The following is a 27,227-nucleotide window of genomic DNA, read 5'->3' on the forward strand; positions in this document are numbered from 1 at the left end:
AAAAGCCAAGTGTGCAGGCCAAGACTACTCTTGAGGGCATACTATCACAGCTTGTTAGCCCCTCCTTCCCAGTCAGGGGCATGGTGGGGGGCCCAGGATAATAGGGTTGGGGGTGGAGGAGGCCTCTGCCCCATGAGGTCATTTCTACTTTCTAGCCCTTAGCTGTTTAAGTGAAAACGATGAGCTGAGAAACCACATGCAATAAACAAGAAGGAGCAGCCAACAAAATCTCTTAAAATCTCAGAAATGTTCAATAAACATTTGCAGAACGAGAAAATAAATAACAACGAAAAGGAGCCAGCAGCTCTCTTTTTCCCCTCATGTTAGTCAGGTTCAGGGTGTATGTGTCTCCAGACAAGTCACATGTCTTGAAGGCAGGCCAGTCCCAGCAGCTGTGCACTTCACCCTCCCCCAACGAGTCCCCCACACCCTCACTGGACAGCTCCTGCCCTCAGAGAGCCCTTCAGGCCTCAATCACTTCTCAATCCTGGCTCCCTTCCCAGACCAGCTGCCCAGAGTCCTGGTTCCTCTCCTCAGCTCACAGGAGCCGCTTCACCAGCTGGCCAGAGCATCCACACCAGCCATGCCATCGAGCGCCAACAGCTGGGGACTTGGGCTCATCCCAGAAAGGTCTGGTGGGCTTGGTGGCCAACAGGAAAACCCAGGGCTTCCAGGGGCTTCTGGCGGAGGTGGCTCGATCCCAGCCCTGGCTGCCAGACAGACAATGCCAGCCTGTCCACTCGACAGAAAAACACACGCTGGCTGCCTGCCCTGGGGTGTTTCCAAAAGAGAAATTTAATCTAATTTACATACTTCTAGGTACATCGATAACCAAAATGTGGCCACTGAAAAAAGTTAAAAGGTCAATCAGCTCCCGGTTTCTAGCTGGCCCAGGACTGCAAAATAAAAAGATCCACGTTCCTTATTCTCTACACAAAATGCGGTTTTAAAAAAGTGGAAAGATCTAGGGAGCTATACATAGAAAGCAACAGTGAAAAGAGGGAGGGGGGTGAGGGTGGGGAAGGAGAGTCCCACCCCCACCCCCTCCCAGGCCCTGGAGCCCCCAAGGCTCTGGGGGCCTTGACATGGCAGGAGGCAGCTGTCAGCTCTGAGCTCTTCCCAGCTGGGAAGGCCCCTCTTGTGGGGGTGGCCAACAAGGATTTCCGTGGCATTGTGGGCTCAGTGGGGGGGGCTCCCAGGCCCCAGCAGCGGGCCACAGAGGGAGTGTGGCTTCCCCTGAGCAAGCACCGTGGCATGATGTGGTTGTCGTTCGACCCGGGAACTGGAGGGCTGGGGCAGATTCCCGGGTCTCACGAGGTACGTTGAGTGCGTGCGTGCGTGCGTGCGTGCGTGTGTGCGTGTGAGAGGATATTCATAGGGGCAAGAGGGAACCAGGACAGGGGTCCTTGGGGTCTTTGCAAGTGGCCACGGATGGCAAACATAGCCTGCCTGGCTGTTAGACGTGGGAGAACGCTGGCCTTCCTCCCTTGTGAACAGAATGGCTGCCACCAGAGACCTGGCCGCTGCCCCTGCTGAACTGGGTGGGCAGGTGGGTGTGGGCTGAAGGAAGATGCCCTGTGTGTGGCCCCAGAGTCCTCAGGCTGGGGGAAGCATGGCTAGCTGGCTTCCAGTGCCCCGGATGTAGTGTGCCCGGCTCCTGAAAGGTGCCGGTTTGAGGTTTTGGCTTGCTCCTTTGGAAACGGAAAAGAAAGAGGGAGGAGAGGGAGGAGGAGACTGAGGAGGAAGAGGAGATAGAGGTGGCACGAGAGGGGATCTGGAATGCTTTTGTGTTAGGGCGCCTCTGCTGCCGCTGTCTGTGCCTGTGGGGCCTGGGGCTCCTCGGGCGGAGGGTCCGCTTTGGAGAAATTCATCTCCAGGATGTGCCGCTGTAAGTGCCGCACCCACTCCTCCTGGATGGAGAGGGGCCCCTGGAATTCCACCTCACAGAACCTGTAGGGGGGGAACAGAGAGAAGGAGAAGTGGCCACTGCAGTGAGGAGAGGTGGAAGCATAGCCCTGGCCACACCCTGAGCATCAGGCACACCTACTGCTACTCAGAGTCAACAAAGTAAGCCCAGGATTTGACAGAAGGGGGACCCAGAAGCTAGATGTTCTCCCATGTACAGCTACCTCTACCCATCATGGGGTCACGGTAGGGTCCCCTGGAGACCCCTGTCTCTATGCTCAGGGCAGTCTGCTGGCTCAGGGACTGGGTATGGGCCATCCAGCTTCCCAAGCACCTCTGCCAGCTGACTGAAGCATGTGCTCTGAAATGGAAGAGAACATAGAGAAGCAGATCCTACCCCACCAGGCCCCAGGAGAGAATGATGGGAGCCAGGGAAAGGGAGTTGGGCACTAACTCCTACCCATCCAACTCACTAGCTCCTCATCCTCTCGGCCCCAAGGGAGGCCTCACAGCATAGGGGCCCAGAACCCAAGCTCATGGCTCCGAGACTTAGGTTCCAATCCTACCTCTGACTTGGCCTGTGTGGCCTGAGGCAGGCACATCACACCTCAGACTCTGTTTTCTGGCCTCTGATGTACACATGGACTTTGGTAAGAATGAACTGAGACCTATTTTTTTCTTAATCCGGCAAATACTTGCCAAGTGCTTACCATGCGCCAGGCACAGTTCGAATGCTTTATACTCAACTCTTTTAATCCTCATAACAAATCTATTAGGTAGGTCTGTTATCAACCCCATTTTATAGGTGGGAATATTGAGGCATGCAGCAGGAAATCCTTGCTCACGGTCACTAAGCTGGGGTCAGAGCTGGCAACTGAACTCAGGTCTTGTTGGCTATAAAGCTCAAGGTCTCAGCCTGATGCTCTGTGGTGCTGCTGTCTGTGAGGAGCCCTTAACCTGGGTCCAGCCACAGCCCAGGGCAGTCCTTGAGGCTACATCTCCTGACTCCACCAGCCCAAGTCCTGTTCAGAGGCTCTGGAGGGCCAAGCCCCGGGCGGGTAGTCTCTCTCCCTCCCTCCCCTGCGGGCTGCATACCTGCACTTGAGGGTGTAGATGTTGCCAACGAACTTGACGAGTGATGTCTGGGGGGGCCGGGGCACCAGGGAGGGGACTGGCCGGACCCGGGGCGGAGGCTGCCGCACCTCCTCCAGCTTCTGGTGCAGGTCATTGGCCTCCTCACCACCCCGGGCCGCAGAGGAATCTGGAGGGCGGGCTTGTCGGCGCTCAAATTCTGAGGTGGGGAAAGGTGGGGAGAGGGACAGGAGATGAGCCAGAGGGCAAGTCCCCTGAGGAAGTTCCTGCCTTCAGCGAGCAAGGGGCAAATGCTGTGGGGAATTTTAAGTCAGGACAACGGATGACTGGACACCTCCTGGACCTCGGGACAGGTGGGATGAAGGATGGATGACTGAACGGGAGGGCAAACTGGGAAAGCGACTTAAGGGCAGATGCACAGCAGAGAACCCAGGGGGCATCCAGGGGAACCCCAGTAGGTGGCAGCACATGACCCTCCTCCACCAGCACTCACTGTTGATGTTCTGCCGTTGGTGCTCCTCAGCCTTCATAGTGCCTGGTGGGCTGGCTGCCAGAGGCCGCTCACCACTGTCAGCTGCCCGGCCAGCCTCGAGCCCTGGCTCACACCCGGCACTGCGGCCCACCACGGCCAGGCCCCCGGGTGCCAGCCCCAGGGGCGGCCGCTTGTCGCCATCGCGGCCATGGCCGGCACTGCGAAACTTCTTGGTGAAGGGACGGCCGCCCTGGATGTAGCTGCGGTAGGCGCCCACTTTCTGGGGCCGGTGCTTGATCCACTCACTCAGTGTCTCGATGGGTGAGCCGTTCACACACCACTCGGTCACGCCGAACTGCCGCAGGTGCGCCCGTGCATGACTGGCCAGGGCCTTGCGGTTTTCGAAGTAAAGGCCACACAGCTCGCAGCAGGCCTCAGTGGCTGCAGGCAGAGGGGGTGCTGCTGAGCCCCAGACCAAAGGGAGCAAGGGTACCCAGAAGGCGCTGCCCAGGTCGGGAGCCAGTCCCGCCTCCCACTGGGGCCTTGACCCCCACTGGGGATAACTGTGTGCACGGCATTGCCCAGCCCTACAGGCCCTGGTAGATGCCCTCCCAGGACCCTGCCAACCACTGCTTACAGGAGTGGGAGGTCTTCTCATGGAGGGTCTTTGCCTTGAAGGGCAGTTCAGTCTGGATGTAGGTCTTGGCCTTAACCTCTGCTGGGAGGAGGCGGTCCTCCTGCAGGGGCCGCTTGGCTGCCACTGAGCCCAGGTAGCTGGTGGCTGAAGGCTTGGCACCAGTGATGGGTGCCAGGCTGAGCTCGCGGGGAACCTGGGCTGGCCCAGCTCCTGGTTTGCCTGGCCGGCCAGCCATTGGCGCCAGCGGCAAAGGGGCCTGCATGGGCCCAGGGGCCACCGTGAGGGGCCCGTCCTCAGCCAAGGCAGGGGCCAGGTCTCCGGCCGGCGGCTCCTTCTTGATGAGGCATGGTTTGGATTTCTTCTTGAGGATCTCCCGCAGCGTGTCGATGGGTGAGCCGTTGACAGACCACTCGGTCACACCCATCTGCCGCAGGTGCGAGCGTGCATGGCTCGACAGGCCCTTTCGGTTCTCGAAGAACTCGCCACAGAACTCACAGCGGATGTCACGTACTGGCTCTGCCCGGGACGCTGCAGGGGGTCGGGGCAGGGGGAGGAGAAGGAGGTGGTGGCTGTTGGCAGGAAGCCTCCAAGCTCAAGGTCAGTGTTAAGTGCCCTTCTGTCCCATCCATGCAGCCCCAGACCTGAATGACCCGCTCCTTCATCTGCCTCCAGAGGCTCTTGTGTACATCATCCAGCCCTTCTGCTTGTTCTGTAACCTCAAATTCTAGCTGCCTTCATGATGACTCCCTATGACATTGTGAAGTATCAAGGAACAAGCACTCCCTGGATCCTGGGCTCAGACGCAAGCTTGGCTGTGACCCCCTGTGCGATGCTGGGCAAGCCACTTGCCCCGAGTGTCAGTTTCCTCCTCTGCAAAATGGAGATGGAAACCACCTCCCTGTGTTACTGGGGTGGGGGGACCCTAAAGCGGGAGCCATTCAAAGCACGTGGTATAAAGCAGACATGAAATGCATGTGAGCACTAAGGCAGAGGCCTGGGCCATCCTCACCTGCTCGGCACACAGCACCTAAGTGACAGTTTGAGAGGGAAATGCACTTGCTTGTTATAATAGGGATGTTACAGCTACTGCATAAAGAGCTTTAAGCGTTAAAGCTAAGTGCTTTACACCACTTAAGAAAACCCTGTTACAGAGTTGGGACCATGCTGATCTCCATCTTCCAAAAGAGGCAACTGCCCAAGATCATATACTGCTAGACTCTGGAGCAGCCAAGACCTTAACTTGAACTCCAAATGTCAAGCACTTAGTGACCAGGAATATGAGAAAGACACCCATTTCCAATACTCATATACTCTTGACCATGGCAGACATCACCAATTGATCCCTAGGAATCTGGATGGTAGCCACTACCAACGGATTAAAGATGGTACAGAGATAAAATCTTTTTGCCATTGCCTAATGACACAATTCTGCCGCCCTCATAGGAATGAAGAATAATCAAGAAGCAGCTCAGTTGGGGGTCTGCATAGCAGGAACACACAGCTAGTCCCTTGTCCTTTGGACCTGCGTACTTCCCTTCCATTGCAACCCTGGGTGTTCTGGGTATCCCCGAGGGAAGTGTGGGGGAAGACCCCTCTACCTGTTCTCCCTGTCCTGCCCCAGGGTCACACTTACACAGGTTCAAGGGGGTCATGTCTTCCCGAGGTGCCACCCAGGGACCCTCGGATGGGTGCGGCTCCCCATGAAGGGCCCCCGGCAGCATCTCCCGCTTGATCTCCACCCGCATTTGTTCAGGCTTCAGCTTCTTGGGCAGGGAGGGTGAGGAGAGGCCTGGGAACATCTTCCGGGCCGTGGGAGGAGAAGAGGCAGTCGGTGAGTGGCCCAGGGGGCTGCCTGGTGGCGGTGGCAACTTCTTGGCCAGGGGTGAGAGATGAAGGTCCGCGGGGCTGCGGGCTTCCAGTGAGCTGCCAGGACCTCCGCTGCCCACCACCTTGGCCAGGGCTTTTGGGCTAGGCCCTGACGGGTTGGGGTGTCCACCAGGCCGGGACTGGGTCCGTCTCTTGAGGATCTCCCGCAGCGTGTCGATGGGTGAGCCGTTGACGTACCACTCGGTCACGCCCATCTGCCGCAGGTGCGAGCGTGCATGGCTCGACAGGCCCTTTCGGTTCTCGAAGAACTCGCCACAGAACTCGCAGCGGATGTCACGTGCCGGCTCTGGGCCCGAAGCTGCAGCAGGAGAAAGGGGCAGTTAGCACCGTGGGCACTGTTAGCACAGTCACCTGTGGGTCTCCTGGTCGGCTGGGCGTGGACAGCAGCACGTCCAGGGGCTGGGGTGGTGGTGGAGGGCAAGTGCAAGTGAGGGAACTGAGGAGCAGGGCGGGGGGGCCAGACACCCGGCAGGAGCACAGGGAGGCTCTAGAGAGCGCATGGGCCCTTGGTCCTGGCAGAAAAGGACAGAACCAAGACTCGACGGCTCTGCGGGTCCTAACGAGGATGGGGGCAGGAAGTGGTAGCCCTGCCATCCAGACCAGGGGCAACCACGGGCACCTTCCACACCAAAAGGCAGCACCCCACCCTTGGCCTTCATTCTCAGGGAAAGTCTCAGTCATGGAGGTCAAAGGCCAAGAGAGAAGGCCTAGCAGCCGACTGCCGACAAGATCTCTGGGCAGAACCGGTCCACTGCTAAGGGCCCCTGTCCGCTCCCTGCCCCAGCAGGGAGGGAGTAGGGATGGGGCTGTGACCCCCACCCTGGGAGGGGCTCCAGGGCCCGCAGGGAGGAGGGGGCGGCTGAAGCGAGAACCTACAGAGGTTGAGAGGAGACGGCTCCACATCAGAGGCCCAGAAAATGCCAGCGGCTGCGGCGGCTGAGAGGTCCTGCTTCCCCCAGGGGCTGGCCATACCCTCGGCCTTCAGCTTGGCCTTCGTGGCCGGCGGTGGGGGGGGGAGCAAGGAGAGGGCCGCAGAGGCGGGAGGAGGCCGCCCCAGCAGGGCCAGGGTGCCACGCCCGGGTGGGAGGCGGATCTGGACGCCGTCCCTCCTGATGAGCCCGTGGAGCACGTCTATGGGGGATCCCTTGGCGTCCGGGTCGCTGACGCCCAGGTGGCGCAGGTGGGCGCGGGCGTGGCTGGACAGGCCCTTGCGGGTCTCAAACCAGGCACCGCACAGCTGGCAGTCCAGCTCTCTGCCCCCGTCACTATCTAAAGCTGCGGAGACAAAACACAGGGGGGTTCACGGCCGCCACCTTGGCCGGCCCTGGGGGACTGAGGCGGGAGGGCCTGGTGTGATTCTCGGCTGCCCAGGCTGCTGGAGGTCCAAGACTCGTGCCACAGATTTAAGAGGTTTTGGGAAGCTGAAAGCCCTGTTCTGTGCCTAGCCCTCTGGCATCAAGGTGAGTGTAGAGAGCGTAAGGATGTGGAGTACAGAGGCAGTGGCCAAATTCCAATGGCACAGTCTGATGCTCCCAAGCCTTCTTCCCAGGGACCTCAGCTATGGAGCTGTGCAGGGTGTGGGGCGGGTGCAAAGCAGGGGCCCACAGGCTGCTGAGCATCATACAGCCAAGGGCACACCTGCTCAGAACGCTGCTCCTGGAAGCACAGCAGACAGTGGAAGCAGCTTCGTCGGAATGTGAGGAGCAACTGGGGTGCCCTGTTGGGCAGGGTGCCAGACCCTAGGCTCACCCCCAGACTCTAATGACCACAAATGTGTGGGAAGGCCTAACTTCCTAAGGGATGCCCTTGTTAAATCTGCTCATGCCTGGGAGTTTCTTTGCCATGCTCACAGGCAGCCCAGGAGGTACAGCTCCATCCCTGGGCACAGAGGTACCTCTGCAAAGGACACCAGGAGCAGGAGGATGTGAAGGCAGGGCCAACCATGGGACCTCCTGTCAGGTGGACCACTTGTCTACCTGCAGGACCCAAGGTGCCCCACGGGAGCCCTGGTTACCTTCACTGCCCCAACCCTCAGGCCCAGAGAAAGCCAAAAACTGCCCCTAAGTGGTGAGGATGACCCTGGCAGGCTCAGTAGCCACAGCCAGGCTTCCAGGGGTTAGAAAATCGAAGTGAAATGGGAGACAGATAATATGCAGCGTGGCTGGCCCAACAGGAGACACAGCACCTTGATTAACACACTCTGGCCCAGTCGACTCAGGACACAGGCGCTGTAGTCCCCATTGCCCCCACCCTGAGCCCTGCAGCCCAACCTGAGGCCCTGCCCCTCCCAGCGCCAGGACCTCCCTCGGCTCCCAGGACCCACACTCACTGAGGTTCAGGGGCCCCTCGTCCTCAGACTGGGGCCACTGTGCCTTTGGGGAGGCCGGCCGGGGGCTCAGGGACAGCTGGGGGCTCTTGTCCTCAGGATTCTTGGGGGTAGGGGAGCCCGCCAGGGCCAGTGATGCCTTCTTGAGGAGTGGGGAGCTGGGTGGGTGGGCCAGGCCCTTGGCCGAGAAGCCGGGAGGTGACTTGATGGCCTTGTTGACAGCAGGGGCATCGAGGGGCTTGGCCAGGGCGAGCAGGCCGGGTCGTGGGGCTCCAGCAACCATTTCCTTCGGCGAGCTGGACTTCTTAGTCAGGCCCGGGGGCAGCCCAAGGGGTGTGTCGGGCAGGCCCTTCTGCTTCACGAGCTCGTAGAGGAGGTCGATGGGGGCACCGCTGCTCTCCGACTCAGCCACCCCAAGCTGCCGCAGGTGGGAGCGCGCGTGGCTGGACAGGCCCTTGCGTGTCTCAAAGCAGGCACCACAGACCTCGCAGGTGGTCAGGCTCTGGGCTGGAAGGTGAGATGGAGGCCAGGAGAGCTAGCTGTGAGGCTGCACAATCTCTGTTCTCCCACTTCTCCTCCCCTTGGGGCCCCACTCACCCAGGCTCTTGCAAGTGTTTTGCTTCTGTCAACACCTCCCACCCTTAAAATGACCCTAATGAGGCAGGAATTAGCCTGTTCAGTTTGCAAATAAGGAAACTGAGTCTCAGAGAGGGGAAGAGTTGTGCCCAAAGGCACACAGCAGGAGCAGAGCGCTTCTGTGGTTCAGCCAGTGGAACGCCTTTCGGATCTCTAACGTACCAGGGTGCCCTGGCAGCAGGTTTTCACACAGATGCTGACCTGCCAGACAAAAGCTAAGGCCTAGCCACCATGTGCAGCTTAATTCATGCCCCAAACGCTAGGTTGGAGGCCTCAGCCATGGTCTCTGTGGTGCCCTGCCTGCACCCTCTTCTGCAGAGCCCTTATCCCTGCTTATCTGCTTCTCTGCCTCCCTGCTCCCCAACTTCAGTGACTCCCAAGGACAAGGGCCAGGTCTGTTTTGCATCTCTCACATCCCTAGGGTCCAGCACAGTGCCTGTCATTACTCAATAATGACCTGAGAATCAATGGACAAACAAGGCAGTTTCATGCAGAAGATCACATAGCTATCAGCAATCAAAGTCAGCAAATGAACTGGGTCTGGGTGTGAGCTCTGGATGAACATGCCCACTGCTTCTCCGGATGCCCCTCCCTTGACCAGGGCTCAAGGCCATGCATGCCTGTGACAGCAAAAGCTCAAGAGAGAAGATAGCTGGGTGTCTCCTTGGTGCCATGAGAGGCCAGAGAGAAAGCTGTGGCCAACCTGGGGCCCCACATTAACTCCCGGGCCCCACATTAACTACCAGGCCCAAGAGCTCCCTGTGAATGTGACCAGCCTGGCCGGCACCCTTGCCTCCTGCGCCACTCACCCTTGAGGTCTGGCAGCTCCTGCTTACTGCCATGAGGAACCTCTGCAGCCACTTTGCTGCTCAGCCGATTGGCCACCTGCTCCAGGGGCCCAGGGACAGGCAGGCTCTTCTTGGGGAGCAGGGGGGAGCCCAAGTCCATGGCCACCATTGCGTTTTCCTCAGAACCCAAGCCTGTGAGGTTGGGAAGACAGGCTCAGCCCAGGCAAGGTGTGGGCTGTCTACCCCTGTAAGGACTGAGGGCCAGGGGTACATTGGTGGTGGTGGTGGGAGCCTTCTTCCTCATCTTTGGTGCCTGCTCTCACTTTGGAATGCAGCTCACCCCATGAAAGCTGAGGCTCCGTCCATAACCCCGAGCACCAATATGACGCAGGGATGTCAAGGCTGCCAACTGACAGCAGAGACTAGGAATGGCTTCCACCTACCAGAACACGGACAGGTCAGGGGACGCAGTGCTAGTCTGAGCCAAGACTCCCACCTTAGCAGATCTCAGAGAAAATATCTCTCTGGACAGAGAGATCTCTCTGGGCTCCTCTCTGTGGAGGGAAGCATCTATCAGTCTTGGGGGCGGGTAGGTGGCAGTCAGAAGGGGAATTCAGTAAGACAAGGCCAGGGTCAGAGGCCAGAGAGGCAATGCAGAGGCAGGGAGCTCAGGACATGAAGAAGGCTCCAGGGAACTTGTGGGGAATCTCCACCAGACAAGACAGCTGGGGCTGGGGTTGCAGAGACAACTGGGGATCCTGGGGTGGTCTGATCACAAGCTAAGCCCTAGGTGGGGTAAGGTAAGAACTAGGATCCTGGACCAACAGGGGACCTTACTGGGGACAGAGAGAATAGGAATCACAGAACTTTATAGGAAGTCTCTGAGGCATCCATCAGGCCAGGAAGCTTCTCCGGGTGAGGCGTATAGGAGGACAGACAGTCAAAGGTGAGTTTTCATGGTCTAATTTTTCAGAAAAAGGGGCTTGAGAAGCCTCTTGAGCCCCGGGTTTAGCATTCAGAGCATGGAGAGAGCTCTGAGAATGAAGAAACTGTGTGTCAGACGGGACCCTGAAGGTGCTCAGTGTTGTTAATAGGAGGACAGGCAGGTCCCTGACTCAGTTTGACACCTACAGAGGCAAGGAGACGTAGGTGGTCGGGGGATGCACCGGGGCACGGGACGCCGAGGACTTTGTCAAAGCCTCCGGGTGGAGGGGGCGCGTCTGTCAGATGGGGCAGGGCCCTTGTCAAGGCTGAAGTGACTTGGAGTGGGTTTCCGCGCGGGAGGTACAGGGACTGTGTTAAGAGACGATCCAGAGGCTCCAAAGGGTTCAGGGGGCATCTGTCAGATGGGGTGAGGGTTCCGCGAAGTGACGGCAGAGAGTGTTTCTGAAGCCCGGGACCCTGCGAGCCGCGACGGGAGGCCCAGGGTCCCCGCGACTGGAGGGCCTGGGGGGAGGGGAAGTCCCGGAGACTGGGTGGCGGGCGTCGGGGCGGCGGCGGCGGCGGCAGGGGGCGAGCGGGGCGCCAACTCTGCCCTCCCCGCACCCTCCCCGGCGCGGGCTCTTACCCGGCGCGGGCGCGGGCCCGGGCCCCGGCTCCGGCTCGGCCTTGGGCCCGTCCCGCGGCGGCAGCGGCGGCGGCGGGGGTGGGGGCGGCGGCGGCGGCGGCGGCGGCGCGGGGAGAGCCGCGGGGCCCGGGCTCTGGGGGCCCAGCGGGGGCGCCCCCGCGGGCGCGCGCTCCCGGGCGCCCCCCGCGCGCGGCCCCGCCGCCGCCTTGCTCTCCGCTTTTGTCACTCGGCACTGGGCGGTGGAGGCGGCCATCTTGGCTCCGGCGCACGCGGAGCGGCCGCCCCAGGCGGAAGCAGCCGAGCGCCGAGCGCCGCCGCCGCGGAGTCCGCTCCGCTCCGCCCCGTCCCTAGGGGCGCGCCCAGGGCGGCCGGCCGAGCGTCGAGCACAACGAACGAAACCCTTGTCCCCGCCAGGCTGGAGGGGAGCTTGCGGACACACGCACGCATTGCTACGAGCGGCTGCCAACTGCTGCCCCAGCCCAGGTCTCGGCGGACCGGGACACTCTTTCCCCACCCCGGACATCCCTAAAACTACTATAGGAATCTTCCGGCCACACGCATCCGCCTTAACAGCATCCAGGCTCCTAGAGCCCGACGGGCGGAGCTAGGACCTGCCCCGGGACCCTGTTCCATTCCCTTCCTTGCAAGTCTCCCCTCTGGCTCGGGAATCCTGGAAGACACCTGATCCCCAACTAGGAGGATCCCCCGACACCATCCTGGTGTCCAACTGTCCCCCGACGGCGCTGTCCGGCAATCCTGCGGAACTCCCCACAAGAATGGCACCACATTTCAAGCACAACCCGCTTCTCCCTCCCTAAAACTAAACGGATTGCCCCCAGCTGTTATTTGACAGCTGGGTGGAGCCAGCATCTGACCGTTGCCCCGCCCCCAAACTGGCAACGGCTCCCTACCGCCAGCTTAGGGAGGCATGGGAGAGGCTTCTAAGGATAGCCACTTTGCAGGGTCGGTGCCCAGACCGAGCCCTAATCCTGGACATCTTTCCCCAGGCAAGGTTTCCGGGATCTTCTCAACCACTCCTTAACGCCCTCACCCCCAACGTGTTCACTGAAAGACTGATCATAGCTTCCCCCCCATGTACAGGGCCAGTGCAGTACCAGGCTGACTCCTACTAGGTCTTAATGACTTGGCCAGTTCCCTCAGCACTAACTAGGGGCTGGTACATTGGTCTTCTGGTGGAAACAGCTTAGCCAGAGCTGAACCTGGCTGCTGGATGCAGGCTGCCATTCTTGGGGTGCCTGGCCCAGGTGCCGGGTAAAGGGCGTAAGCTTGACATTCAGGCCTCTGCTGGAGTGACAGAGAAAGAAGGGGGCAGTGCTGGAGACTACAAACTGCTTCCTGTGCTCCCCAGCCATCTTCAGAGCAAGCTGCACCTCCTAGCCACCACTGAAACACCACAAACCTACCCAGGTATGTGAGCTGAATGCCTAGGGGATAGCCTTCACAAAGGCAAGAAGCCTGAGGTCACATCCCCACTCTGCCTCTCCCCGAAGTGTGACCTCAACCAACAACTATCCTCTCTCTGTCCACTATCCACCATCAAATCTCCTCCTTCTCCAAAGAGGAGAGGGGGCTTTGATAGCCCCCCTCTTCCCTTTGCAGACCCTCAGGTGCCCTTCACTGGTAAGGAGGCTTGTAGATGGGTCCAGCAAAGCCCAGAGTACAGAACTAGGTAGGACCCTGGAAACTCCAGGTAGGAGAAACAGAGAGGAAAGCCTCAGCCCCAGGCAGCCCCTGGACAATTCCCTTGTTCAGGCACCTTCTCCATTCCTCAGAGCCCACCGTCTCTTCACTGCTGAGTTTTCTGCTTTGAGGTTCAGTAAAGTCTCCCACAAAGTCAGGCTTTGTAAGGCTGGGTCCTTCACCTTTCCACTGCCTCCACGGTGTCCAGCCCCAGGCTCCTTCACCAAAATATTACTTCTGGATTTCCCAAGCCATCCTACACTGGAGAGACCACCGAACACGGTGTGCATAAGTCTAGTTCTGCTGCTTTGTGGCTGTGGCAAAGCAGAGGACCCCCAGTTTCCTCATCCATAAAACAGGAACACAACAATCCTCAGCTCCACAGAATTGTTTTCAGGTGTGAGATGAAACCCTGATACACAGCAAGCACTCATGTACGGGAGGGGTTATCAATGCTGCTGGACACAGTAGGCACCATTGAAAATCTAGAATGTAGACTCCTGATCCGCACTGTCCAACTGGATCACCACTAACCTTGTACTAGCTGCATTTCAAGTGCTCAGAAGCCACATGTGGCCACTGGTGACCCTGTAGGACAGTACCGTTGTCTAGAGAGATTTCCATCATCTCAGAAAGTTCCACCAGACAGTGCCGTGCTAGATAAAAGATATCATTAACAGAAAGGATTCTGGAGCCTACGCTTCCTGGGCTTTCAAATCCCAGCTCCACATGCTTTCAGCTGTATGACCTCAGGCATGTTAATTAAACTCTCTGTGCCTCAGTTTCCAAATCTGTAAAATGGGGGATAATAACACCTGCCTTTAAAGGATTGTTGTGAGGATGTAAATGAGTCCATATTTGTGAAGTGCTTAGGACAGGATCTGGCTCCTAGTAAAGAGCTCAATAAGCCTATGTTAAAATCACTGTCAGGCAGGGCAGGCAGGAACTGGATCTAGAAGGAGCCCTGGCCCAGCCCCTGAGTAAAACAGCAATGACCCCTAAGTGGCAGGACATTTGTTGACCTACTTTGTAAAGTGACTTGAAACACTTCCAGGAAAGCAGAGTGGCTGCCCCCTCCCACTCCTCCATCCCTCCGGGCCCCTGGGAAGGGTCAGGGCTCTGGCCCTACCTGCCCCTTCTCCCCTTACCATCTCCGTAGGCTGGCCCAGGGTCCTCAGCCCAGGTGGGTGGGAAGGGCACTGTAAGAGGTAAGCGGGGCCGGCGGGAGGTCAGGAAGCCACTAGGCGGCACCCCAGGTTCACGACACAGGGGGCTGGGGGGCCGCTCAGCAGCTGAGGTGGCCAGCAGCTCTTGCAGGATGTTGATGGGTGAGACAGTGAGCTCCCAGTTGGTGATACCAAAGTCACGCAGGTGGGCCCGGGCGTGGCTGGAGAGGCCGGCACGAGTGTCAAAGCCGGCCCCGCAGAAGTCACAGCGCATCAGGCTGAAGGTGCTTGGGTCGAAGTTAGCCACTGCAGAGAGAGAGAGGACATGGACTGCCTGGCTGGGGGTGGGGGTGGGGACAGCCCCAGCTTCCCCCGTTCCCGGGGCTGCTTATCCTCAGCGGATCACACAGTGCCGTTCCTCACCCTGGATGCCTCCCTTGTCCTTTGCTGTCCATGCTCCTGCCCGTATAGCTCACTCCAAGAAGTCTTCTCTTCTTGACCTTCCATTTTCTCCCCTTACATAGCTCAAAGCATCAGGGACCCCACCTTCAGAAATACTTCTCCAGGGTGGATTTGCAATCATTTGGGTGAGTTTGGGTATTTGATTAATACCCTCTTTCGTCTAGAGCTCATATCTATACACCCCAGTGTTATAAATTACGTCTTTGCTGAATGAAGAAATGGACAAATGGACTCCTTCCTCTGGAGTCTGCTTGGATCCCCCAGGCAGAGTCAGGGAACTTCTCTTGGCTTCCCCAAACTCCTGGTTCCCCGAGCTTCCCCCATCACAGCCCTGGTCACTTAACATTGTAACTGCCTGGTTTTGTGGCTGTCTGTCCCCTGCCCCTTCCCCCCAGTGCCCATACACACACACTCTCAAACACCATACCAGCACCTCCCCACGTAGGCTCCATGTCTGCCAGCATCAGAACCACCCAGGGCACTGGTGTTGGAGACAGACCCCCGAAATCAGAACCTTGGTGCCTGGGAATCTGCATACACCACGGGCAGCCCAAGGGGTTCTAAAGTCAGCCAGGGTCCCACCACTCCTGTTACTGGGCTGTGCACTCCAGGAGGGCAGGGACTGCTGTTCCATTCACTGTTGTTGTCCCAAGTGCCCAGAACAGAGGGGACCTAACTCAATAAATATTTGTTGAATGAAGGAATCAATGAAATTCCGTGCCTGGGGCTGACTTCCCTGCCCATACTCCTTCTTCCAGCTGTTGGAAGGGCCAGGGCATTGGGGTGTCCCTGCACCTCCTCCAGTGTGGTGACCTTTGCCTCAGCTCCCAGGTCTTCTGAGAGGGGAGGCCCTGACTTCACCCTGCTTGGCACTACGGGAGGATTTAGAGTGAGGGTTGGTTGGTTCAGAACTCAGCTGCCCAGCTGTGCATCTCCCAGGTGTTGGAGGGAGGTGGGTGCCGGAGTGAAGCTGCCCTACCTTTTTTCTTCTTCTTCTGGAAGGAGAACCTGCGCTCGATAGCCTTCACCTCCTCGGCGGAGATGAAATGCCGCACGTTGTAGCTGACGCCCACGCGGTTCAGGTGGCCCCGAACGTGGTTGGCCAAGCCGATGCCATTGTGGAAGCGATCTGGGCAGTAGGGGCATTTCCGCTCCTCATGCTTCAGTGCCTCTGCTGGGTCCCCATCCAGGAATGTGTCCAGCCCCAGAGGGCCACCCAGCGGTGTGTCCAGGAGCAGGAAGTCCAGGGGGTGGCCACCCCCCAGCCCCAGCTCTTCAGGCTGCAGCCTCGGGGGGGCCCTGGCTGCCGCAGCCATGACTCGCGGCCCGAGCTTCGCCACCAGAACGACCGGCACCATCCCACAGAGTTGCTGCTGCTGTGCCCCTGAGGCTTCAGCTGTCTGCAGGGCTTCTCGGAATGTCCGCTTGAGCTCCAGGGCTGACTGCGGGATGAGGCCGGGGGTGGCTGACGGTGCAAAGACCCCATTTTCGGGGGAAAAGTCCATTTCCGCGGCCAGCAGTATGTCCTCCTCCTCGTCCTCTTCGCTCCAAGGGTGCCTCTGGTCCCCCAGTTGGGCTGAGAGCCCCTGTGGGTGGACAGCACTCTTGCTTCTACTGGCCTGTAAGGAGTAGGGGGCAGATGCTAGTGACGAGGGCAAGGCTGGCCTTCCCTGAGGCCTCTGGCTCGAGCCATGCGGGAGTGGCTTTAACAGTGGGCAATCCCTCACGCCCAGCTGCTGGCAGCCAGGGCCAAAGGACAGGCTGGGGTCGTATCCAGCAGGGTTCCCCTGCCACATGGGGGCCAAGAGCGGCTCAGCTTTGCCAAAGTAGTCAGTGGCATCAGAGAATCGGGCATAAGCATCCTGGCTGGTGCCGGGCCGGCTGGCAGGGTCCTCCTCAAAAGCCTCACCATCCTCCTCCCAGTTGGCATGCACAAGCCTCATGTGCTCCCTGAGCAGGCTCTCGCTGGGCGCGGGGAAGCCACAGAAAACACAGGCACTGAGGCCCAAGGAATCTCCGTAGGGTTGATAGGTGAGGGAGGTGGCATCGGGGCTTGGGCTGCCAGCCCTGCTGCCGCCCCCGAAGGGCTCCTTTGCAGCCTGGCCTTGTGGCTCATGCATGTGCAGCTTGGCATGCTGCACAAAGGCCTTGGAGGAATTGGTGCCAAAGACGCACTTGGGGCACTGCAGCCGTGCCTCCCGGCCCTCGTCGCCTGGGACCTGCTTCAGCTTCTGGATCTCCTCGATAATCTTCTCCCGGGAGGCCTGGTGCAGCTGCCGGTGCTGCTCAAGGGCGCCAGGGTCAGCGAAGGCCCAGCCACACTCGCCACAGGCCAGGGGGGCCAACTCGGCCGGGGGCTCTTGGCCCGGGGCTCGGCGGTGCTGGCTCATGTGCTCCAGAAGGTGCTCCTTCTGCTTGAAGTAGATGCTGCACTCGATGCACGGGAACACAGCTGGCTCGTCGTCCTCATCCTCATCTGGGCTGGCCACCCCCTCGGCCACTTCCTCCAGCAGTTCACACAGATAGGGCCTCGTCCGGACGGGGGCGAGCAGTGGCTGCAGCCGCTCCACCGATGCCTCTGAGTTCACCGTCCAGGTCTGTGTGGCCACCTCTGAGGCCGACCTGGGCAGGCTCCACTCGGACGGCTGGGCCAGGCCCTCCAGGTCTGCCAGGTGTTCTCCGGTGCCCACCACTGGCACATCCAACGTCTTAGTGGTATCTTCTACCGGCACGAGCACTGTCCGGAAGGAGGTGAGGGGTGGCAGCTGGGGCGGCAGGTCCAGGTGCAGCGCTGCATCCTGGAGTGGGGCCTGCTCTTCTGGGTCTTGGAGCCAGTCGAACCTGGGGCGGCCCCGGGGAACCTTCTCCAAGAGCTTCGATTCACCCTGATGGTACAAGAACCTTCTAGAGCCCTCGAGCTCAGCGTGGGGCTTCACGGTTCTTATAATGACCGAGTCCTCGAACCTCCGCTCAGATGGGATGCCCACCCCGGCCTCCTGAACCATGGGGTGCTCCCAGGGCCCCCGGCCATCAGGGGGGCCAGGGAAGTGGCCCAGGGGATGGGGTGGTGGGGAGCCCGGCTGGAAGTCCAGGCTGCCTCCATCCCAGCAGCTGCAAGGAAGTGCCAATGGGGACAGGTTAGCTGTGGGCCTCAGTTTCCCTTCCTTGGGCAGGGGAGGGGGTCCCAGGCACTCTGAGACAGGCTCCAGAGACCCAGCCTGAGGGCTGCCTCAGAGGGGCTTGGGTGTGTTGGGGTGTGGGTCGGGAGGTAGAGGGAGTACACGTGGACCCTTCCAGGGCCGTTGGGTCAAACACTAGATTTAGCTCCCAGGGAACACCTGTGTATGTAGCCCAGCCCCGCTGCATGTGGTGGGGGGGAGTGCAGAGACCGCAGCGGGGATCACAAGTAGTGTCCCCAAGTCTGGTGGCACAGTCAACTCTCATCCGTCCCCTGGGAGGGTCCAAGGCTCCGACCTATGCTTCAGGCTGCTTTTTTGTCTTGGTCCTCCCCAAATTGGGGTGATCTAGTTTGTTTAGCCTCATCTTTCCAGCAAATTTGGTGAAACTCTGCAGCATAAACAACTCAAGCAAATTTACCTTCCTCCCCGCATCTCCCCTCCTAGAAGGGCAGAGTCAGGAGAGGTGCAAAGTCCCTGCTCAGCCTGTGGCCCCAGTGACCCTGACCTCCTTTGGAGGAGAGGGGAGGGAGGTAAGGCAACCTCACTGAGCCTCAGTTTTCCAATCCTAAAAATGGGGATGAGTCCCAAGAACCAGGAGCTTCTGTGCCCTTATGCAATGACTAAGGGAGCTTTCTCATACCCATGATCAAAGAAAACCTAACACACTGCAGGTGCTTATTCAAATGGGGACCTTGACCCCATGAAGTGTAGGGTGAGGATGACAAAACTCAAAGCTGGGCAACGCTTCACTTGGCCTGCTGCCTGATTCCCAGTAAGCCCATGACCATTGTGGGTTCTTATTATGACTGTTCCTGATCAATCCCCCTCATTTTCAAGATCTTGCCTCCACGAGGGGCTATGGATCACACCCACGGAACAGATGCGGAAACAGGTTCCACTGAGAGGCTGAGCGGAAATCACAGGGTTACCTCTCTAAGCCCCATCAGTGACATGCAATGTTAATGGGACCATTCCCCCCAGGGTTATGGCAAAGACTCAGTGGGGTAAACCTGCGCTGAGGGCCTAGTACACAGCAAGCGCTAAATAACTGAGAGCTATTATTAATCCCAATATGGATGTTATTACATATTAGCACCCCCCCAAGCCATTTAATAAAAGGCTGCTGCCATCAGCATTGCTGTCAATTCCTGCTCCTACCCAACGTCCCTTGGGTCCTTGAGGTGAGGTTGTGAGATGTATCTTAGGGTCTCCATTTACCGATGAGGAAACTGAGACTCAGAGAAGCCAAACATTATTCTAAGGATCACCTGGCAGAGACAGGACTCCAAGGGTCCAACCTCCAGGCTCCTGGCCCACTGGCCCTGCTCTTGGCAGGGATAATGAGAGTTGACTGTCTGTGTTAATCCCAATCCTCCCTCCACCCCCTACAAATGCCCAGGGGCTTGCCTGCAGGGAGCCACCTCCTCCTGCCTGGCCTCCAGATTCCCTCCTATCCCCTTCTCACTCTTGGGGGCTTCTCTCAGGCCTAGGCATGTCCTGCTTGCCCCCCTGCCCTCCCTGAGGTCAGGGCCAGCGTGGCACTCACCAGCTGCTGCTCCGATGGGTGGCGGAGGTGGCACGGGGGAGGGCTTCGCTGAGGCCAGGATGGGGCTGCCCGTCTGCAACAGAGAGGGGAGACCCTGAGGGGCTGGGGTCCCCCTGGCTGGGGCCCTTCACAGCACCCCAGCTCTGGAAGCCCTGCCGGGCACCTCGGAAGGGCCTGACCGGCTCCCCACTCCTCTCCCCTGAGAGGCCTTTGGCCTCTGTACCCCTGAGCCTTGAAAGGGGTTTCTTTGGAGGAGTCCCCTTTGCTTTCCTAGGGGACCACCAGGGCTTGCTGCCTTCAGCCCTTCTCTCTTTGCCCCCATCTGGCAGCCAGGGTGATTTTTTTTTAAGTCACACCCTGGTAAAATCTCACCTGGCTTCTCATCATACCTACAATAAAAGCCAGATTCCCGACCACCACCTACAAGGCCCCGTGAGGCCGGACCTCTGCAGGTCTTTCCAGCCTCACCTCCCTCTCCTCCTTACCCCTCACTCACTCTGCCCAGACTCCTCGTGAAGCCTCAAACCCACCTAACTCTTTCTGACCTCAGGGCCTTTGCACCAGCTACTCCCTCTGCCTGGAGAACCCTTCCCTGGCCACCTGCTAAACTGAGCCCCTACGATTTTCTCTCTCATTACCTGTTTTGTTTTTTTTTTTTTCTTAGCACTCTCTGAAATTGCCTGTGTCCCCTGCTAGCACATAAGCTTCCCCACCCCCACCCCAGGGCCTCATTCACTGCAGCACCTCAGTGCCCAGCACACGGCAGGTGCTCAACCAATACTTGCCAGATGAAGAGTGAGGAGCCCTCTAGTCTGAGCTGCAGAGGGCCCGTCCCTGCCTCCTGCCTCCCAGAACCCCTTCCAGGCCTACATTGTAGAATCACATGCCCTCCTAGGAACCCTCACACAGATAGAGCCAACTCTCCATTATCCGCCTGTGGAGCCAATGCCTGGAGCGACCACAGGAATCCTGGCCTGTGCCTCCTCTGCCTGCCGCACCCGCCTGCCGCAGGCGAGCATGCCAATCGGGGCACAGGCCAATTGCGTGGGCCAAGGGTAACACACTGGGGGAACTTGTGCCCCATCCAGAGCCCAACAGATGCAATTGCTGGATTAGCTTCAATTTGAGGATGGTCCAGAAAGAGGGCTAGTGCCGGGGTTTGTACGTTTTCAAATCCCCTACTGTCCAATTTGCCCGGGAAATTGAGAGCTGACTGTCAGAGGCCAAAAAATTAAGAGCTGTTGAGGGTAGAGGGTAGGGGTCAGCAAGTTGTGATACTGCCAGGGGTCTTTCTGCTGAGTCTGAGAGAAGGGTTGTGACTGTCATGTGGCCTCTGGAAGGTGAAGGTGGTGATGGGGATACAGAAATTTGCATCATCTAGAACAGTTTCTCAACCTTGGTGCTACTCACATTTGGGGCCAAATCATTCTCTGTGGTGGGGGGCATGCCGTGTATTGTAGGATGTTCAGTAGCATCCCTGGCCTCACCCCCAGATGCCAGTAGCCACCCACCGCCCTGACCCTTGGCCCTGCAGTCATGAAAACCAAAAATGTCCTCAGACATTGCCAAAGTGTCCCTTGGGGCAGAATCGCCTCCATTTGAGAAGCTCTGGGGTAGAACTGATGGGGAGCAGGGCCAGGTCGGAGTGTGCTCGGATGAAAGGGCTGGTGTCGGGGTGGGAGGATGGAGTGGGTGGAGTGTTGCAGAGGGTGGGAGGATTGGGAAGTCAAGGCCTGGACCAGCTAAGGGAGTGAGACCCCAAGAAATGGGTCTCTTGAGAACACAAGAATCACAGACATGAGTTCTCAGGAGAGGGCAACCATTTCACAGGCAACAAGCCCCAGCACGGGCTAGAGGTGCAAGTCTGAGGGTCCGGGTGTCCTGATTCTGAGATTCTGGGACCCCAAGCTCCTGAGATTCCGAGTGTCCCAGATTCGATGATTCTGCGATTGCCGTTGTCTAAGAATTCCACGAGCCAGGGGGCCGTATTGGCCTCTTTGTTTGAGCGGCTCCAGTGAAGCTCCTATTTTTAGTGGCAGCAACTTTGGAGGAAGCAGACCCAGCAGGGCCCTGTGTCCGAGACACTTGGGGGCTGGGGGCTCATCCAGAGGCCTCCACAGCCGGTGGAGGTCCAGACAAGGCACCTTGGATGCAGCCCCCGGCAGTGGCCATGCCGAGGGGCCCTCATTGGCTCCTGCCATTTGGGGTCCCCGAGGGGCTTTGAAAATGAGAGACTGAAAATGAAGAGCGTGTCCGTGAGCAGCTTGAACCCCAAGCCAGGCAGCTTGGCAGAGTGGCCAAGAATCTAGACATTGGAGTCAGACAGATCCAGTTCCAGCCCAAGAGGGAACCTGAAGGGCATGCCTTTCCCGCTCCAAGCCTGTTTCCTCCTCAATATAATGGGAACAGCTACGGCCCCAGTCTCGAAGGGCCAGTGACCGATGCCAAGGAAGATCACAGAGTAAATGCTCGATCCAGAGAGTCGGCGGTGGAGGGAAGGAAGGGAGATGGGTGTGCCCGGGGCGGGGTTCAGGGCTGGCTGAGACATGTCCCAGGTTGGAAGCTGGACGCTTGACCGGGAGCCTCAGGCCCACTCACTCCATGCTCTGATTTCCTCCTCAGCCTGGGGCCCCACGAGGGCAGAAATGACGCGTTGTTCATCCCCTAGCCCCCTGGTCCCAATGCCAGGCATGCACCAGACTCTTCAGCAATCCATGTGGACCATCTCAGCCCCACAAGCTTTGGGTGCACCCAGGAGGCCAACCAGACAGGCCAAACTGTGGGTGAGGGGCTGCAGGGAGGCTGTAGGAGCTCCAGGCCAACAGCCATAACGGAGGACAGAGAAGGCAGGGGATTCATCCGTGTCTAGGTGGAGTTTGGAGGCAGCCACTCCAGGGGTGCTCTTGAGGGGCTCCAAGGACTAGGTGGGCATGAGGGAGGGCCCAGGCTTCTGCATGGAACAGCAGCCCCAGAGGCTGTTCCTATTTATAGGCATCACAAGACTCCTAGGGCAGGTGCCTGCTTCAGGGAAGGCGGGGTGGAACGGGCTGAGAGGGCAGCGGGGGGAGACACTGTGTCCGACGCCCAGGCCCTCCTCCAGCTTCCAGGCCGCGACCCTACTCCAAGTCAAGCCACCCTTGCCCCATGACCCATATGCTCAGGGACACCGGTAAGGGTGGACCTCACCCCCTTCAGCAGCCACATTCCCCTCCTCCCCAGGCACATGCACTGGACCCTGGATGATTCCCCAGGGGGAGTGAGGACATACCTACCCACCTACCTACCTTCTTCTCTCCAGACCTGGGACTTCTGCCAGGTACAGCAGAGCACCCAGTTTCTCAGAACCAGACTCAGAGAGGGCCCCAGGACCCAGAGCCTGTTCCGCAGGGCTCCCACAAAGTCAAAGTCCTGGGCCTGTCTTGGCCAGCCGCATGACCTGGGACACGGTCCTGCCTCTCTTTGGGCCTGAGTTACTAATGGTTTGGAGGAGGGGATTGCTAAGGTTCTCTGAGCAGGGGTCTCACCCCCTCATCCCCTTCAGGTGCCACCAGTCACCTCCACGCCATTGCATGTGTGGAGCCCCCTGCCTAGATGTCCCCTGCCTCTTTGTCTGACTCAATGTTCCTCATCCAGGACTCCTGGGTGTCCCCCAGCTTGGGCTTCCCCCATTGCAACCTCAGTGACTGTGTCCTAGCACCTGGTGGCTGCTCTGTCTGTCTGACCCCAGATGGCAGGGTCCAGTGGGGGCGGGGATGGTGTGTATACTTGGTCGCTGTGCACCAGTGACCCTTAGGAGGTGCTCTGTAAATATCTGAGTGTCATGAGCATTGCCAAGGTGAACTGGGGCAGGTCAAGGATGCCCTGACACAGGGTGGTGGTTAAGGACGAGGGCTGTCAAGCCAGGTTGCTGCCTAGCTGTGGGCCCTTGGGCAACTTACTTGACACCTCAGATGGGGTCTGAGTTTCTCCATCTCTAACATGGGATAATAATAACCGAGGCTACCGCCAAGGGTTTTTTTGAGAATGACATGAGATGATCACATAAAGGGCTTGGTGTGTAGGAAACCCCTGACAGAGTGCTTGGAGATTCCTGGAAACCAAGGCCTTTAGAGCAGGCCAAGGAGATGAAGGGAGACATGTAGTACATCAGCCTGTACTGCACTCACCACTCTTCACCTACACCAGGCTCCTGCCTGGCCCTTGAACATGCCAGGCTCCTCCTCACCACAGGGCCTTTGCACCTGCTGTTCCCTCTCCCTGGCTTGCCCTTCCCACCGTTCATTCCATGCTCCACTCAAATTCTACCCCTTCAGGGAGGCTTTGCCAGGTTCCCCAGGCATGATCCTGGCACTCTGTTTAATACCTTCACAGCACCTGTCACTACCTGCCCGTATGTTATCTTTATAGTTGCTTGTTGTCTGTCTCCCCTACTAGAATGTCAGGTCCCTGAGGGCAGAAACTTTCGCCACTTTTGTTTACAGCTGTATCTCCAGCACCTAGAACAGAGCCTGGCACATAGTAGTTGCTGAGTATTCAATGAAGGAATAACAAATCTTGAGATGGGGACAGTGTGAGATTCCCTTTTGCTGGGAAACCGAGGCATAAAGGGGTGGCTGTCATCCCTGACTACCCAGTCTCTCCCTAACCACTAGAGGGCATAAGCTGTTTGGGACCAATGGCTCAGGAGCAGGACTCACCAAGACAGTGCAGCAAGAGGGAACTGGGATAGACTGATGGGAATGGGGTATGCCCATAGGGAACAAGTGGGCTCAGGGAGGGGAGCTAGGGGTGCTAAGCTGGGCACCTGGACCCAATTAGTATGCTCAGAGAAGGAAGCCAGGCAGACCTGAGTCAAGTCCCAGCTCCTTGTCACCCAATGGGGGGCCTTGGTCAGGTCATTAGCTCCCAGGACCTCTGTTTTCACAACTGTAAAATGGAAAACTAAGCATAATGCAGAGGCTCTGAACCCAGGCAGAATCAGAATTCCAACTCCGCCCCTGCTGGGCTGGGTGACTTGGCCCTCCTTGGGCCTCGGGGACCTGGCTGGATGCTCCCCCAGGGCCACAGGGCCCACCCTCTTACCAGAAATGCCACCTCTGCCATCCAGAATGTCTCGAGGGCCTTCCTTGGTGACAGGCAAGTAATGGGTGGACCGGAAGATGCAACCTTCCCCCTCAGCAACCTCAGCCCCACCTTCGATGTCTTCCCTCGGCGCTGGGCCAGGCAGTCTCTCGGGGCCTCGAGGACGATCCGGGGCGGCCAGGCCGCCTGCCAGGGGCCCATCCATAGATGCTCTCTGCTTGGCTCCACTCAGCTGCCCGCCTGGCTCAGTGAGGCATTGTAGGTCTGGGGGCAGAGAGACAGGTGCTTAGGGGAGGTAGGAAAGGCACGCAGTCTACCTCAGTTTCTCCTTCCTTGAAGCCCCAGTCCTCACCCTTGCAGCTCAGTGCCTCAGTTTACCTCCCAGCACAGGTGAGCAAGTACATGGTACTGAGGCCCTATCCTCACACATTGTATCCCAAAGGTCCCTCACCTCAGCATGCCTCAGTCTCCCCATCCATGACTCCTCTCTTTACACAGATCCTGCACTGCCTCAGTTTACCCCATTTTACAACATGCACACTCAGCCACCTTGTTTTCTTGCAGCATTAATCCTATCACTTCTAGATGGCTCCCTTCATTCATACACTGCTGCACTTTCCCCAATTGTGCCCTCACTTCCATGCACGTGCATATCCTGTGCGCATGCCTCAGCTCGAATCCGAATCCCGGCCACTTCTGCACTCTGATCCTATACACTGTCTCAAGTCCCCCCCCACCCCCATCATTACCCCTGCACTTTTCTTGCTTCTGTTGCCTGTATCAGTTACCCCTGCACTTTTCCCACACTCCAACCCTCCTTCCACACACAACCTTAGGATTCTCCAGCATTAACCCCTTCACCCTCACACTCAGCCTCAAGTGACCCCAGCATTAAACCCCCTCGCTTCACCCCAACATTACCCCTCATGCATACCCAGCCTGGGTTCCTTCATCCCACCCTCCCAAGATCTCTTTAGTCTGAGGGCAAAAGGGAAGGATGGGGCTCCTGGTCCAGAAATGAGGACCCTGGGGAGGCTGTGGGGGTGGGGGCTGTCTTCTCCACCTATAAATACCTTCAAGGTAACGGCGGAAAGTGAAGGGCAGGAATGAGGCGCCCTCCCCAGGGAGATGGTGGGAGGCCGAGCCCAGGCAACCGGGGCGGGGCCGGGGCTCCAGGCCTGGCTGCAGGCGCTGCCCTCGGGGGCCTGGAGGCTCCCAGGGGGCCCGTCCGTGGACTGGCCGTTGTGGTGGGGGGTCCCTGCCCAGGCCCCAAGGAAGCACTTGCGGGTGCCCACCGGGTGGGCACTGCCCGCGGGGAACGGGCGGGACCGCAACTTCGGAGCACTTTGGCAGCGTGGGGAGGAGGGCTCCCTCCTGGACACCCCCGGGGGTCGCAGGGGTGGTGGCGGCGCCGCGCCAGCGCACCCCTCGGGGCGCCAGGGTCCGGGAGATGCGCCCTCCGCCCGTGCACCTCGGGGCGGGAGACCCCGCGGGACGCGCCGAGGTAGGGGGGACACCTGCCCCAAGACCCCCGCTCCTCCCCCCAACCTGTGCGGCCCCGCCCCCGACAAGGCCCCGCCCCTGCAGGCCCCGCCCCCGCCCCCCGCCCCGGGGGGTCCCGCCTGGCCCTGCCCGGCCCGGGCCTCCCCCTCCCCGTGCCGGCTCCGCCCCGCCCGCGGGCTCCCCAGGCCGGGCCGGGCCTCACCGGGGAGGCGGCGCCGCCGGCTGGGCGCCGGGGCTCGGAGCTCCCTTCTTTGGTGCGGCCGTCGCTGCCGCTACGGTCCTCGCCGCTCCCGGTGCCGGTGTCGCGGCCTCCGCAGCCGCCGCCGCCTCCACCGCTCGGGGGACATTGTCCCTTTAAATCGCTCCCCCCGCCGCCCCGCCCCCCCGGCGCGCCGCCGTGACCTCAGCGCGACAGCCCCGCCGCGCCGCCATGATGGGGAGGTCCGGGGGCACTCCCTCACCCCCACCCCCGCCTGCTCCACCTCGGTGGGGGGGCAGCTAACAGCCGTGCCGCCATGTTGGGAGTGGCCAGTCGGGTGGCCCTTAAAGGGCCCGCGCGGCCTGAGAGTCCAGGGAGAGGCTCTGTTACCATGACAACATTCTTGTCCTCCTGCCCTCAATGGCTCTTCATCACCCCACTGGTTCTTCCAATGCTAGGACTGCTAATAGCACCAGAAGAGTGGGGAGGGGGCAGGGAAGTTCCCCCGTGGGTCATTCATAGGTCGTTATTGAGGACTCCACGTGGCGAATCCTTAGCCTTCAGTCCCCTGCTCCCAATCAGCTACGTTCCAACCACAAGCTCATTCCCTCCTTCCTCATTATGCACAGTGAACTTCAGTGCCTCCATGCCCCTAGAGCTGCCCTAGGTCCCCAGTGTAAGACCCCCTTCTCCACCCAACCCCCAGGTTCACAGTCACTAGGACTACCCTATAATGCGCACATAATAGGACTGCTGCTTCGCCCACCCACCACCCATCCACATGTCCAACCACCCATCCAACTCCCCACCCATTCATCCACACATTCAGTGGATCAACCACTCATCTACCCATCCAGTCAACTAACCAACCACCTATCCACCCACTCCTCCAACCACCTGTCAATCCATCCATCCCTCCATCCAAATACCCACTCAAACCAACCATTAACCTCCCATCTACATACTCATCCATCCACTACCCAAGTAAATACCTACTTATCCAAACAACCAAGCAAGCATCCACCCATCTCTACACATAATCCTTTCACCCAGTCAGTCACCCAGTCACCCATTCACCC

General features: G+C 59.1%; 1 protein-coding gene across 10 annotated transcripts; it reads right to left on the reverse strand.

The window, feature by feature from the left end:
- Positions 1 to 772: 772 nt before the first annotated feature.
- On the reverse strand, positions 773 to 26,278 carry WIZ (WIZ zinc finger). Of its 10 annotated transcripts, XM_022558523.3 has the most exons (13): positions 26,152 to 26,277; positions 24,447 to 24,710; positions 19,365 to 19,437; positions 15,619 to 17,750; positions 14,160 to 14,483; positions 9,765 to 9,935; positions 8,323 to 8,826; positions 6,870 to 7,268; positions 5,740 to 6,291; positions 4,107 to 4,634; positions 3,491 to 3,910; positions 3,001 to 3,196; positions 773 to 1,950 (listed from the first exon to the last, which is right to left on the reverse strand). In XM_022558523.3, exons 2-13 carry the CDS (start codon positions 24,649 to 24,651, stop codon positions 1,791 to 1,793), a joined length of 5,664 nt encoding a protein of 1,887 aa, XP_022414231.1. In that variant the 5' UTR covers positions 24,652 to 24,710; positions 26,152 to 26,277; the 3' UTR covers positions 773 to 1,790. The 10 variants fall into 10 exon arrangements, with proteins under 10 accessions (XP_022414231.1, XP_022414233.1, XP_022414236.1 ...); XM_022558525.3 differs by lacking the exon at positions 9,765 to 9,935; XM_022558528.3 differs by lacking the exons at positions 6,870 to 7,268; positions 9,765 to 9,935 and having other exon boundaries at positions 26,152 to 26,278.
- Positions 26,279 to 27,227: the final 949 nt, after the last annotated feature.

The sequence above is a fragment of the Delphinapterus leucas genome, unplaced genomic scaffold, assembly GCF_059928025.1.
Source record: "Delphinapterus leucas isolate spDelLeu-1000000601 "Yukka" unplaced genomic scaffold, BTC_Dleu_Yukka2 spDelLeu_asBTCV2_sq25, whole genome shotgun sequence".
Taxonomy (NCBI): Eukaryota; Metazoa; Chordata; class Mammalia; order Artiodactyla; family Monodontidae; genus Delphinapterus; species Delphinapterus leucas.

What these genes read in the sequence shown, in the direction of transcription:
- WIZ (XM_022558523.3), bottom strand. Translation starts at nt 24,651, where the DNA reads ATGGATGGGCCCCTGGCAGGCGGCCTGGCCGCCCCGGATCGTCCTCGA. An exon ending in CATGACCCCCTTGAACCTGT is followed by an intron (nt 4,635 to 5,739) that starts GTAAGTGTGACC and finishes GACCCCCTGCAG; the next exon opens with CGTCCCGGGCAGAGCCAGTA. An exon ending in TGAGAAGACCTCCCACTCCT is followed by an intron (nt 3,911 to 4,106) that starts GTAAGCAGTGGT and finishes CTCTGCCTGCAG; the next exon opens with CCACTGAGGCCTGCTGCGAG.